The 15,237-nt window shown below is 38.8% G+C and overlaps 1 protein-coding gene across 8 annotated transcripts in view; it reads right to left on the bottom strand.

The window, feature by feature from the left end:
* ARMC2 (armadillo repeat containing 2) overlaps positions 1–15,237 on the bottom strand; it is a 134,827-nt gene that overhangs the window by 74,488 nt on the left and 45,102 nt on the right. For all 8 annotated transcript variants that reach the window (XM_077780065.1, XM_077780060.1, XM_077780064.1 and 5 more), the window contains 3 exons: positions 12,392–12,567; positions 6,126–6,228; positions 4,675–4,898 (listed from right to left, as the gene is read on the bottom strand). In XM_077780065.1, coding sequence (XP_077636191.1) covers positions 4,675–4,898; positions 6,126–6,228; positions 12,392–12,567 — 503 coding nt within the window. The remainder of the gene's footprint in view (positions 1–4,674; positions 4,899–6,125; positions 6,229–12,391; positions 12,568–15,237) is intronic.

The raw sequence follows: 15,237 nt of genomic DNA, 5'->3' as shown, positions 1-15,237 counted from the left end.
TAAGCGTCCGACTTTCGCTTAGGTCATGATCTCGCGGTTTGTGGGTTCGAGCCCCGCGTCGGGCTCTGTGCTGACTGCCAGCTCAGAGCCTGGAGCCTGTTTCGGTCTGTGACTCCCTCTCTCTCTGACCCTCCCCTGCTCATGCTGTCTCTCAGAAATAAATAAAACATTAAAAAAAAAAAAAAGCAAATGTCTCTCCCCAGAAATGGTAGGCATAGGAATACTTATTTCCCACTCATGATGTTCCTTCCTTGTGAAGACATATTCTTCAGCATAATACTCTTGACCCCTCTCCATCCCTTGCTTCCTTCCTGACTAGGGAGCAAAGGATACTCTCCTCTGCTCCTTCTGGGGCAGATACAGCTTGTGATAGTTCTAATTCAGGGATTCAAGTTCAGAATGCATGGCTGCCTCACTCATAAATTACAAGTTCCAACCATGATGATAACTTTCTCCCCATCCCCATCTGCCTTAGTTTTTCTCTTATTTCCAAGTTCACACCCAAGACACTACATTACATGTCTGGAGTCTCTGAGTCTCTCCAAATCTTTTTATTTTTTTTAATGTTTATTTATTTTTGAAAGACAGAGAGACAGAGCACGAGTGAGGAAAGGGCAGAGAGAGAGGGGCAGAATCCGAAACAGGCTCCAGGCTCTGAGCTGTCAGCACAGAGCGCAACCTGGGGCTTGAACTCACAAGCCATGAGATCATGACCTGAGCCAAAGTCGGATGCTTAACTGGCTGAGCCACCCAGGCGCTCCTCCCCAAATCTTTAGACATGCCATCCCTGGAGAATCTGAGGTGAGCAAGAGTTACCTATTCGTAGGTCCTTTCCAAGAAAGGAAGGAGAGGTGAAGAGGAAGGGCCAGGGCTCTGACTGCAACTCCCTCATATCAGTTGGCTGAGTAGGTTGTTAGTTACACTAATGGGTATTCTTCATAGTAAAGAAGCCGCCTAAATAGCAAATGCTGGTCATCTTCCCACTAACAAATACGTCATTACAAAATTAGCAAAGATTGTGACAAAAAAAGTTTCATCTCATCTCAAAAACAATATACTGGTAAGCAAAATGAGCTGGAAATAGTACTCTAGTTAACTGTACTATACAGTTCAATTTCCTGGTTTTCATAATGTATGATAGTTATGTAAGATGTCACCACTGGGGAAAGCTGGGTGAGGGGGACACAGGACCTCTCTTCTATTTTTGCAACATCTTGTGAACCTATCTTTGGTTCAAAATAAAAGTTAAAGGAAAAAAGCCAGACACAAAAAAGGACACACCTTATATACCATTTATGTTAAGTTCTAGAACAGGCAGGGCTTATGTATGGTGAAAGACCTCAGAAAAATGGTTCCATTTGTGGGGTAGGAGGGTGGGAATTAGCTGGGAAGAGGTGGGAGGAAATTTCTGAGGTGACAGAAATCTTCTGCCTCTTGACAGGGGTGTGGATTAGATGGCTGTTCGCTTTTGTCAAAACTCATCCAACATGTAAGATCTGAGCATTTCACTGTATTGTAAATGATATGCCTCAATTAAAACAATAAGAAAATAAATGACCTCATTTGCCTCTTCCTACTCAAACAAAACCTCTAAAAAATATGCTTTAAAAATATTTTCTGCTTAATCATCAAATCTCCAACAAAATTATAAGAATTTAAGAAATATAATCATGGGAATATTTGCTCTTATTTTATGGGTATGCAGTTTATTTCCTCCAATAACCAGAATAAGCTTCCATCAGGTGGCAGTTACTGCCTTGGTTCTGATTTTATGGTCTGAAAGGTAGGTTTCCCATAGGCAAGATAGGCCAGAGAAAGGGAGTTAACATACTTTCCTACTTAAGTGTGCATATTCATAATAATGAACTACCTAAATATATCTTAAAATGACTAAGTATAACTAATGCAAGACTTAAAGGACACCAAGCAAGATTTACAGGTAGAGTCATTAATTACTAACAAAATGTAAATCACTGTTTCACTGAATCTCCAGCCTTCAGTCAAAGGCATCACTTACATTCCCCAAATTCTTGAAGCAGAGAATAGTTGGCTCTGAGAATTTGGGGTCCGTGAAGTACCCAGACTTCTACGCTGCCAGTAAAACACCCCCTGCCAAATTTTAGTTTCTATTCAGCATGGTTCTCCAGAGCTTGTCACAGATGGAAAAACATAAAAAGATCCAAGATTTGAAATCTACCTCTATCATCTTACTTTCTCGTGATTATTTTTTTTTCCCATCAGAAGAATTTGCTCTCCAACTGCAGCTTCAGGTTCTGGTGATTCTGATTTTATTTAATAAATTTCTGCTGAGTGCATGTGCCATGTCCTATTCTAGTGCTTTGATGAGCTCATTTAATTTTCCCAACTATGCGTTAAGCTGGTCCTTTAAAGACGAGGAAAGAAAGCAGGGCTCAGAGACTGAGAAGCACTGCTGGGGTCAGAGACAAAAGGCCAGCTCAGGCCTGCTCGTCCGTCACTAGAGAGCCCTGTCCCAGCACCGGGTACAAAGCCAAATGGACCTTCAGGCTCTTGAAGACGTGGTGGAGGAGGGGCTGTACACAGAACACAGCAGTGAACTCCAATTGCTCAAAGCAGGGAGTTTGCTCTAGGGCTTAGATATTTTTTTAAAAAATCAATTACATCAAAACACCTTTTCATTAAAAAAAAAAAAAAAACAAGGATAAAGAACTCTTACAAGCTTCTAAGAGAGCACGGACGGCTAGCAGCAGGACTCCATCACACCCACCTACTCCAGCTTCTCCGTACAAGGAAGCACATGCACTCTTCCCCTACTTTCATGTACATGGGCCTTTCTTAGTTTTCGGGCCACTGCATTTTTCTCTTTTTTTCCCCATTCCATAAATCTGGCTGTTTTATAGAATCTCTTCTCTGGCCCCCTCTACTAACTTTCTATACTCTCCCCTTGAGAAATGTCGTGGTCTTCCTGGACTTCAACTATCCCCTCCATGCACCCGGCCCTAAATCTGTTTTCTCTGCTGAGCACAGGTTCATAACTGCAGTCGCTTACTGGATAGCCCCACTTGGCTATTCTCCTGGCACTTTAAAGTTTTCAAGTTAAGACTAATTATGTAATTTCCTTTTCTCACCAGATGAGTTCCTTGTATAACTCTCTAATTTCTAATGATGATAGTATCATTTTCTGAACCATCCGGGCTCAAAATGTCTGAGTCATCTCTCTTGGTTTGAATTAAACTTTCCTTTTCCCCAAACTCAAGCCCAGCTGAAGGAATGGCGTAGGGAATGATGAGGGCCAAGAGGGCCGACATTACTAAGAAATTTTCTCCCTGAAAAAGGAAGATGACACAGGAGATGCACTGAACAAAGGAGGGGGAAGATGGGGGGTTGAAAGACCCTCTGGGGTGACACTTGCAGGCTTCGAGGCCAGAGAAGCAAACCGGGCACAAGAGGAGGGGAGGGAAGCAAACTGTCTTATCTGGATGTCACAGAACAGTCACAAATGTTGTATCTGAAAGCAGGGAAAGAATGTAATTTCTCTATGGATTAAACTCAAAATCAGATGAGTCAGGTTGTGAAGCAGAAAGGTTGGAAACACAAAGGAATAAGAAAAAATACTCTTCCTTATCCTTTTTTTTTTTTGCATTTTAATAATGAAACATAATAATTGTATAACCAAAGTAATTATTTTCGTGCGGGAAAACTTTTGAATAACTCAGTAACACTGGCAGTAGGAAAATAATGTTTCTAAGCCTTCCTTGGCCAAAGATGGTGCATCCCATATAATTCTGAATCATTCGTGACTAAAAGGGGTTTTCACAATCTTTTTTCAAAATGGAGACGGGCCACAAAGCCCAAAATTAATGATCACCATAAACACTTTAAGCATCTTTAAGGCAGGGCTTAGATCTAATTTTTAACATACTTTCCCCAAAGCTTCAAGCACTCTGAGTGCCCAATCAATCCTCGTTAATTGGCAGGCACATTTCAAATCTCATGAAGTATTACATCAAAGATGCTATTATCCGATATACAAACGCTATTAAAAAGTAAAATCTCATCTAAAAATGAACATGAGAGCTTAAGCAGCTCCGATGAAAATAATTTAACTGTGAAATGTAATCTGCCACAAAAGAAGTAATGGAGCTAACACGTAACAAAGTTTTTTCTTCTTGCCGCTGGTCATGTTAAACAGATCTAGTTTTGCTAACCTTCATTCCTATAGTCTCAGGCCTGCAGGTCATCTCCACACCTCAGTATCATTAACTTCTGCTTTTTATTGCAGATATGAGATCCATGACATTAGCTACATGTCCTCAGGAACAATATTCAGTCTTTGAAACTCTAAAAATTAAAACTCTGCATGTTTAAATTCTGATAGCACACAACTGTTTTGCAGAGACAAGCTACTTTTTATTCTCCCAGGCCTACTTTCTCTTCAGGGTATTGGAAATGGATTTCAAAGCCTTACAGGAAGCGATCGGGTGAAAAGCCATGGCGTGGCCTTTCCAGAGGAAATGGGCACACAGGGGGGCAGAGGTGGAACAGTGGCTGCTGCTCTTGAAACCCGAGGCCAGGCACCCCCACCTGCCTGTAGGTAACAGCCCACTTGTTACCTGTTACCCCTGGCAGGTCACGGGTATTAGGTAACATAAAAACAAATATTAGACATAGAACATTTTCAAGTAAAATACTTACTTGGACCAACAAGTGGCCTGAGTTAGGCAGACATGTACCACATTTCTTGGTGTTCTCATTGATTTGCTTGATCAAATTCATCAATATCTCCACAGCACCTTTGCTGATCATTTCATCGAGAAATCTTGGGTTTCCAGAAATGAATTTGATAGCCCCCATACAGTATAGAAAAGCTTCAGTGTTAGTGTGCAGGTCTTCATTTCTCAGGACCTCCAATAATGATTCTGTCAAGGAGATGAATTATTACAAATGTATAACAGCTGGAGAGAGACATTTTAAAGCACTTGTATGTGAACATCAAATACAATTTGCAAAATGTTAGTGAGAACCTACATTCAAATGCTTGTTAGGGGTTAGTCATGTGGTATAAAGAGGAAAGTTTACTTTTAGCAAAGACAACTCTCTGAAATAATAGTGACAGCAAAAGGATGGGATAATTAATATATAAATAAGAACATGTTCTTTTAATTAAACGCCATTCCTTGCCTCGTACTAATATTTACCTTTATTTTTAGTTATACAAAATTTGAGTCATTATAGAATAATTAATATTTAAGACAATTTAAGAGTTAAATTCTCAACAAACTTTTGAGAATATAGTGGTTGCTGTATGAATGGAAAATTAATCAACACAGGATTTTTTAAGAAATCTCAATACCATAAAAAGGGATACTTCAAATATAACATCCCAAGACAACAACTTCCATCTGAAAAACATACAACTACTAGATTTTAGGGGTTAATCATGCCTATTTCACATTTATTTTTATTAATATCAGTGGGATCATTTGTCAGACTCTTTCTTTGTCCCTGTCTGCTGAGGTAAAAAATAAAAGAGATTATTTATCCTATGTTGCAAAAAAAGAACTCCGATATTTTCCATGTTGCTGCCTCCCCTTAGATCAGCAATACTAATTCCTAAAAGATTTCTATTTAAACAACTACTGAAGCATCTTAATTATTTACTGTTTAAGATTTAAACATTATTAGCTAGGAAGCTACAGTGCAATAAAATTTCTCTACGTACATATTTGAAACACATTTGAGACACTTTGATGTCAAATGCCTGCAACACCTGTCTTCCAGTTCGTCTTCCAAGTTTTTGTCATTTCTACTACATCAAAGGACCAAAATTTTCAATTGTGTCAAATACCATTATGTGTATTTTGTCTGATAGTCAGTCCAAGACCAGGAAATGAATTTTTAAATAGGGAACGCTTGATAGTCGCATAACGTTAATATAGACATTTCAAACCAATAGCTAACTGGGATACATTAAAAAGAATGTGGAAAACACAGAGACAGAGCAAAAATAGGCATCACATCACTTCTGGATATTAGTAGAAAATAAAGATTATTCTAGCCACCATTAATGAGAACTTTGCTCCCCAAACTTCTCATTCACACTCAAGTGCGACATTGGTTCAGTGGTGGTGCTGAGTGATACTCACCCAGAATGCTGTCATTTTCAATCAGAGAGTCATTCTTCTCACTTCTGCTAATTTTAAATATAAGTTTGCAGACATTAAGAAGATTCTTTCTACTCACTTTAAGCTGCAGAGAAAGAAAACACTTACATTTTTATTGCAGAGGGAAATAAAGATGCACCATAATTTTTTAGCACAAACATCTATTTTATTTTATTTTAATGTTTTTTAAATTTATTTCTGAGAGAGAGAGAGACAGCGTGAGCAGGGAGGGTCAGAAAGAGAGGGAGACACAGAATCGGAAACAGGCTCCAGGCTCTGAGCTGGCTGGCAGCACGGAGCCGGACACAGGGCTTGAACCCACGAACCGCGAGATCATGACCTGAGCTGAAGTCAGACGCTTAACCGACTGAGCCGCCCAGGGGCCCCTCACAAACATTTATTTTAAAAGTGCTGCAGGAGTACTTTTAAAATGTAAAGAAGAATTCTAAGTTTAGGCTACACACTTGCCAGCTATAGTATTTAATTAACTCATTTATGGTAAATACAGTGTAAATGATCTCTAGCATAAGCCTTTATTTCTCATTTCATAAAGTCTCCTCCTTACGTGTGTGGTTATCAGTTACTTTTTAAAGAGTATATGAGGATAAAAGGTGGAGGACTGTGCGAACCTTAACTAAATGGAGCGATTGCTTTAACATACAGGAGTAAAGGAACACAGATACCAAAATTTAGATTAAATTAACTTAGAAAAGAATATCTAGATGGGGGAAAGTATGACTCTTATCATTTATATAAAAGAAAACAAAAAAGTAATACTCTTTGATTAAATAATACATATATATTTATTTTTAAGGCTATTCCTATAATGCTTTGATAATAGTGTGTAATGTTCAGAGCTTAAAATTACCTTCTAAATCATAGAAAAATATTCACGTAAATTAAACATAGGGGAAAATAAGGAAGTATACTCCAGAAAAACCCCACAAAGAAACAGTACAGTAGAGGGAGACTAACTACATCAAATGGTCTGTTAGCTGTGTATCTATCTAAAGTAGTAAAAATTAAAAATAAAAAACATTCTAAGTGATATTAGGAAATATTTATAATTTTTTATAAATTAGGAATATTTTTATTTATAAAATTTTTATAAATACATTTATAAATTTTTTTATTTATAAATATTTATAAATTAGGAAAATTAGGATAATTAGGAAATAATTAATAAACTGCAGAACATCAATACTACTGATATTAAGCAGTCATAAAAAGTGTAACTGGGGGTGTCCGGTGGCTCGGTTGGTTAGGCATCCGACTTCAGCTCTGGTCATGATCTCAGGTTCATGAGTTCAAGCCCCGCATCAGGCTCTGTGCTGACAGCTCAGAGCCTGGAGCCTGCTTCAGATTCTGTGTCTCCCTCTGTCTGTCCCTCCCCTGCTCATGCTGTCTCTTTCTCTGTCCAAAATAAATAAATGTAAAATAAAATAAAAAGTGTAACTGTGAACACAATGTTAAAAAAAAAGACATTTATAAACTACTGTAAGATGGAAACATAATATTTCCTGCCCTCAGTACAATAATGTAAAAGATGTTTGTAGGAATGAGGTCATCTACACAAATAAATATCTGCATGAAAAGGATGGCATATGGGTTATTATTTTATCATTAAAAAGTATCTTTAAAATTATCTTCGGGGTGCCTGGGTGGCTTAGTCGGTTAAGCGTCCGACTTTCGCTTAGGTCATGATCGCGCGGTTCCTGGGTTCGAGCCCCGCGTCGGGCTCTGTGCTGACTGCCAGCTCAGAGCCTGGAGCCTGTTTCAGAGTCTGTGACTCCCTCTCTCTCTGACCCTCCCCTGCTCACGCTGTCTCTCTCTCTCTCTCTCCTAGAAATAAATAAAAACATTTAAAAAAATTATCTTCAATATCAGTTTGTTAAAAAAAAAAGAGAGAGAATGTATTTGTCAGACATGTTTTTAAACATTCATTCTGTGCTTGATCCACAAATACTAATGAGCTCCTACTGTGTATCAGGCACAGTGCTCTTCCGTGTTGGAGCAAGGATGAACCTGGCCAGCACTGTGCCGGAGGGGCAGAGGGAGGGAAGCATTTATCCCAAGAGAGCAGCTTCCATCTGCCTCCCTGCCCTGGGCCCTCCACAAGTTACCTCAGAGCCACCTTGCAAATTAGGTGTTGTCATTTCCATTAGGCACCTGGGGAATCTGGGTATAAGAAATGCAGACCAGGCTCTGCTGCATCAGAATCTGCATTTTAACAAAGCTGCCCAGGGATCCAATGCACATGAAAGTCTGAGAAGCTCCCTTGTGGAAGCCTCAGAAACTGTAACACATGGCAGGATGGGGATTCTTCTGTTCTCAGGAGGAAAAAGGAAACGGAAATTAAACAAAATCATTTAATGCATAGGTGTTTAAAAAAATTATTTAAAAACCCAGAGAATAAGCTGATTAAAGAAAATAGAAAGAAATTCTAAATCAATGGAAATATATATTGCCCTTGATAATTGGGAATTATCAAAAAAATATTTGATTTTATTTTACTTTTAATTTCAAGTTTTAAATTAAATTCTAGTTAGTTAACAAATATGATAAAATAGGTTTCAGGTGTAGAATTTACTGATTCATCATTTACATATAGTGCTCAGTGCTCATCACAACAAGGGGAATATATTTTAATCAGTTAACAATCCCCTATGACATTGTGAGCCTCTGTGTGTGACATACGGCATGTGCTGCATACTTAATAAAGCTTGTTGTATAGGGGTGCCTTGTGGCTCAGTTAAGGGTCTGACTCTTGATTTCCGCTCAGTTCATGATCTCACAGTTGGTGAGTTCAAACCTCGCACGGGGCTCCACGCTAACAGTGTGGAGACTGCTTGGGATTCTTTCTCTCCCTGCCCTTCCCCACCTCTCAAAATAAATAAATCTTTTTTTTTTTAATGTTTTATTTATTTCTAGGAGAGAGAGAGAGAGACAGCGTGAACAGGGGAGGGTCAGAGAGAGAGGGAGTCACAGACTGAAACAGGCTCCAGGCTCTGAGCTGGCAGTCAGCACAGAGCCCGACGCGGGGCTCGAACCCACGAACCGCGAGATCATGACCTAAGTGAAAGTCGGACGCTCAACCGACTAAGCCACCCAGGCGCCCCTCAAAATAAATAAATCTTAAAATCAAATAAATAAAATAAAATAAAATAAAATAAAATAAAATAAAATAGAAATAAAACTTGTTGAATGAATGGATGGATGAATACATACAACTAACCTCAACCCCCACCCAAGTTTTGTATCTTTAGTGAAAGGTGGCAGAGAAAAAAATACAATTCGTGTCAGGGTTTTCATTAAAAGATCAATCTATCAAACAAACAACCTACAATTCCCAAGTCTGCTCTGAGGTCAGGTTACCTTCAAAGCACATTCCTGTAACTTCTCTTTTGATCACTGTAAAATTATGACTCTATGTCATGAAAAAGTAATAAAACCTTAAATTGCACGCAAGGAGCATAGTCTCCCTCACATGAGACAGATCTTTCCCCCACACTGTCCATCCCCTTTCCTGTGCTATACACTCTGCCCACAGTACTCTTCCTCTTCCTCCTCCTCCGGCATTTTCTGTGTTTAGCATCTCTCCTGCCACAGTGCTAGCCAGGAAGGAGGGGGGCTATTTCATTCACTTGTATCCCCAGGGTCAAGGGTCCCTGGCACAAAGTAAGATCTTACAGTGGGTAGTTTAATTCTTACATTCAAGGTAGCACTCTTTCCTCTGTAAAGCAAATTTGGAAAAGTAAACAGAAGTTTAAAAACACTTTATAATTCTACTACCACATATAATCACTGTTGACATACTGGTGGGTTTTTTTGTTGTTGTTTTCTGTTTTTTTTCCCTCCTGTATAGGGTACTAGATTTTTTCCCCCTCCTGAATATAGCTGTATTCATTGTGTATACATATGTACTTAAAAAAAATTCTTTTTTTTAAAGTTTATTTATTTATTGGGGGGGTGGAGGGGCAGAGAGCAAGGGGGGAGAGAGAGAGAGAGGTTGAGAGAGGGAGAGAGAGAGAGAGAGAGAGAATCCCAAGCAGGCTCCACACCATCAGTGAGGAGCCAAATGTGGGGCTTTAACCCACGAACCATGAGATCATGACCTGAGCCACAGTCAGACACTTAACCAACTGAGCCACCGAGGCGCCCCTTAAAAAAAAAATCTCTTAATATAGACTGATACATTTTTGAAAGATCTTTTGACACAAAGGTTAAAATTAAAATGGCTGGCAAACCCCCAACTTACTTAACCCCCCCAAAAAAATACAAAAAATCAGAAAAACTGACATTATGCTCACCAAGTCTTTGTTTTTAACTATAAATAATTTTAAATGTCTGAATTATAATACTAAGGTGGTACGTAAAATATTGGCAGACACTAGAGAAGATATTAAAAACATGTTGGTTCCATGTTTCTTTTTATTGTTTTTTTGTTTTTGCTTTTTTGACAGCTTTTTATGACATGGCCTTTTCAAAGCTTACATAGAATTCCATCACCAAGGACTGGGCAACACAGTGTCTTGTTGGAATGTAGGGGAGATTCAGGTAGCAGATGGGAAGTTGGGATTGATGGCCTTGGAGGTCCCGCCTGACCTGGTTCTGTAGTTAATCAGGAGGAACAGCCTGCCCATCTCTGCACTCTGGAGTGTAGCCTAGTCAGTCTTGACCCTGATTCAGCAAGGCAGTCAATGTCACAGAGAACTTTATCTAATCAAATTTAGTTCAGAACGAGATCAGTGCCTGGCAAGTCACTTAGCCCTTCACCCTAAAATAGTTAAGTTGTTTTGTCACATGTATAATTAATTTGAGTGGCACCTTTTATAACCAAAACAATATTTTCTCTGCAAAGCATTGATGAATTCATGGCATTTTCCTCCTCCTCTCTCTATTTTTTTGGCTCGGTATGGAGCAAAATGTCTAGGATCCAGATGAAACACTGAAGGTCATCAGTCCCGCGGCAGCTGGCAGCTTGGGGCAGCTACACTGGTAGAGGCTTCCAGCCTCACGGGTGGCTCTCCTGGGCCAAAGGGGACACCCCAAATCCAGGGTCAGAGAGGAAATAGGGTAACCAGGCAGGTATCGCACAGCCTCTTCCTACAACCTTTTCTTTTCTTTTTCAAGTTTATATTTAAAATCCAGTTATTTACCATATATAGTCTNTCCCTTTTGACTTGAATTATCTCTGTGGCTTGTGCTCTGTTTCATTAAAGCTGATTGACCAGTTATCCTCAATGAGGGGATTAAAATACTACCGAAATCACTCTTTCAAAGATATACTACTTTCTGAGTCACATATTACAGATTTTTTTTTTTTTTTTTTTAAGAGGGTGAATAGTTTTGATGACAGCTGAATAAGAATGTAGCTTCTTAAAAAAATTACGTAGAGCCCGTAGTCAGTATATTCTGCTTCGTGAAATACATGAAAGGAGCAGCGGGCACTCTTACTAAACTCTGAATAAGTATGCCAATGCTTACCTTCACTGTGTACTCTCAGATTTTAAATTATATGAGTTATGGGCGTCAACATAATAGCTATTAGTTTCATGAGACCAGGTCAACAAAGCTTCATTCATTTGTTTTAGCGGCTCTTTGAGTACGTTCTATAATAACTGTGTCTTATCTTTTGTTTTCAACTGTTTATGGCTGTGACAACAAAGTGTTCCCCTCAAACAATGATATCATTTTGTTCGAGACAGAGTTTCTACAGACTTTTATTTGGTGTCTGGCCTTTTCTTCTAACAACTCGCGGGAGCCTTCTGTTACCACCTTCCCATGACCACATGCAGCTGTTTCTCTGTTTCACACTGCTTCATAAAGCACCTGGCCAATGTGCCCATGGCCCACATTATCCTAAGTTATTTATTAAATCATGTAGCACAATCAGGCACCAAGCAGAAACCATGGGGCAGACACCTCAGCCTGCATTCTCTGATACTGATCTCCAGTCAAGTTACTTGAGAAGCTGTTTTGCACGTATTTGCCTATTGTCACCTTTTTTCAAAGCCTAGCCACAGTCCAAATGTAAGAGTTTACTTGAACATTTTCCACGTACTCAGCCTTAGTTCCTTAGATAGTACTTCCCCGTCAAATTCTGAGATATCAATTTATTACCTTAATTTTTCTTCAAGCTTCTAGGTGAACACACTGCTTCTAATCTTTGTAATATTTACAAATAAAGCGTTACATAAAACTTTTATGTGCTATAGTCTACTAGACCAGAGGAAAGAAAAACTTACTGCTAGAATAAGCTTTGCAAGTTTAAGGCTGAGCAAGTCTGAACCAATATCAACTAGTTTATATAGGGTCTTCAGGAGAATACTTCTTCTCTGAAATTTATTTCCAAGCATGTTTCCTTCCTCTAAAGCGTGATGAAGTTGTGTGCAAGCAGCACAAATCGTTTCAATGTTTTCTTCTGTCAGAGCAAAGAGAGTAAAGTGGCACTTACTAATTAAGGTCAAGTTTTCAAGTGTGTCAAACACAGACAGCGTAAGCAACACCCCATCATTATTTCCTGGAACATCTTCAAATTCCTGAATATGTTTTTTTCTCCTCTTATAATTTCTATCTATCTGCTTTGTTTTGTTTTTGTTGTTGTTGTTGTTGTTGTTGTTGTTGATCTACCTCCTATAATGCTGACTTACTTACTCATCAGTCAGCTTATCTAGAAAACATAGCTTATCTGGAACACTCTTCTTTCAAAGAGTGCATTAAAGAATGGCATCACACTTATTCCAGCTGGGTCTGCTTTATTCCAAATGCCTTCCACCTCACAGTGCTTGGTTCAGTCTCAGGGAAGCACACCACCACGTCTCTGCCTCCAATGCTTTGCAGCATAGTTCCACTGGCCTAGAATGTTCTCCCCATCTTCATTCCTACTGAGTTTGGCCCTTTAAGGCTCTGTTTACATTCTGGCTCCTCCAGAAAAGATACACCCTTCCACATTCAACAAACATTACTTTGTAGCTTGGTACTTTTCACATACTTACAAGTGTTGTGTTATATGTCCAGTGCCCTCACACAGATGTCATGCTAAGTGACTAGGAATTGTGTCTTTGTATCTTTGTATCAAACAGAGCATGGTACAATGAGAATACTGTACATATCTTTGCATCAGCAGAGCATGGTACAATGAGTATACTGTACTGACAATCTATAACATAGTTTCATATATAATGGTTTTCTAATATATCTGTTGAAAACAATGATCAATGTTTTTCTATGAGAACAATGCTCATTATCTGAGGAGAGGGCTCAAATGGAACAAAATCTCAAAATGTCACCTCACCCACTATTATTTACAGGTGGTTATTATAAGAGAGAAGAATAAACAGAGGACATTAGTTGGGAAATAGGAGAAACCTAGAACATTTCATTTTATAGTTAGAATTCTGAGGGCAGGAATTTTTGAGAGTGGTATCCATACTCATAAGCATAAAGGAAGAAAATTACCACACAAAATGGAATATGAGGGGAAATATAAGAATCCAAGGTCTAAGATATTCAGTTGAAAAATATTATCTGATAGATTCCATCACAGAATTTAAAATTAGGAAACCAATCTTAAATAAATACCATAATGTGCTCTTAAAAGCCCACATAGAGGAAGTGTGCGCCTGAAGAAGGAAATGACTCAGGCCATTTTTAGCTCTTTTCAACAATAACATCTAAGAAAAAATTTTAAACCTCAATAGCTCAGTAACCTTCAATGCCTTTCAGTTATGCACTTAAATAAATGAATTTTTGGGAAATGACTTAGACTAACTTTAAATAAAGGGGGAAACCTGAGCTCTATTGTAAGACGACTTTTGTTTTGTTGTTTTATTCTTCTGTTACTGGCAGTTTCTTCACAAACCCCAAGTCCAGCCTGTGGACCACTCTCTGGAAGTGGGTAAACCTCAGGGCATTTTTCTGATACTTCCCTTTGCACATTCTTCAGGCTGGTGCATTCAACTAGGAGAGGCTATTTTAGCTTAAAATAAGTTAAAAAGGAAAGTTTCATGGGTCAGAATTTAAACTGTTGATCAAATTAACTTTATACCAGTTGGTTTGTTATAAACGCCATATAGCCTCAAAAGATAACTTGAACTTCAGAGCTTTCAAGATTCTCAAAGGGCTGAAGCCAGTGGGTAAAAGTTTGATAAGTAACAGAAAGCAATGTAGTGTCAAAGTCACTTCCTCCCCATAAGATACTTATTAATTGCAAAGGGGAAAACAGTAACTTCACAGTGGAAAAACCTGGACACCACCTTCCCCAAGTAATCAAAGTTCATATCCCCAGTAATGGACCAGATCAGCATCATGTGCCTCCTGCTAGGATGCACTGGGAAGGACACAGCACCACTCATGCCATACACCTGCCCCAGATGCCGAATCTGGGTCTAACTGTGAGAAAATACCAGACAAAACTAACTTGTGGGGGCAGTCTATAAAATAATTGCCAACTATGTCAAGATCATGAAAGGGATATGACAAATAACTTGAACTTATGATCCAGGATTTTCTTTTTCTATAAAGGAAATTAGTAGGATAACTGGCAAAATATGAATATGGTTGTATAGCATTGTATGATAATTTCCAGATATGTAACAGAATGTCCTTATTTCTTAAAATATGTATCAGAGTACCAGGGATATGGGGCATCAAGTTGGCAACTTGTTCTCAGATCATTCAAAAAAGGAAAAAACAATGTCTATGTGTGTGTGGCTGGGGGAGAGTTACAGAGAAAAAGAGAGCCAGAGGGGGAAGATAGAGAGAAAATAATGAAGTAAATGTGGTAAAATATTTATATTTGGGGCATCTGAGGAAAGGGCATACAGGATTTCTTCATACTATTCTTGAGACTTTTTATATAACTCTGAAATTATGTAAAAATAAAAAGGAAAATGAGAATGGAAGGAAGGGAAGGTACGGAAAGGAAGGGAAAGGAGGGGAGGGGAGGGGAGGGGAGGGAGAAAGAAATAAGAAAGAAAGAAAGAAAGAAAGAAAGAAAGAAAGAAAGAAAGAAAGAAAGAAAGAAAGAAAGAAAGAGGGAGGGGGAGTGGGCGAGGAAGGAAGGAAGGTAGGAAGGAAGGAAGGAAGGGAA

Source organism: Crocuta crocuta, unplaced genomic scaffold (assembly GCF_008692635.1).
Source record: "Crocuta crocuta isolate KB4526 unplaced genomic scaffold, BGI_CrCroc_1.0 scaffold147, whole genome shotgun sequence".
Taxonomy (NCBI): domain Eukaryota; kingdom Metazoa; phylum Chordata; class Mammalia; order Carnivora; family Hyaenidae; genus Crocuta; species Crocuta crocuta.
Note: the sequence above shows the minus strand (reverse complement) of the source record. Positions and strands in the feature narration are given on the sequence as shown.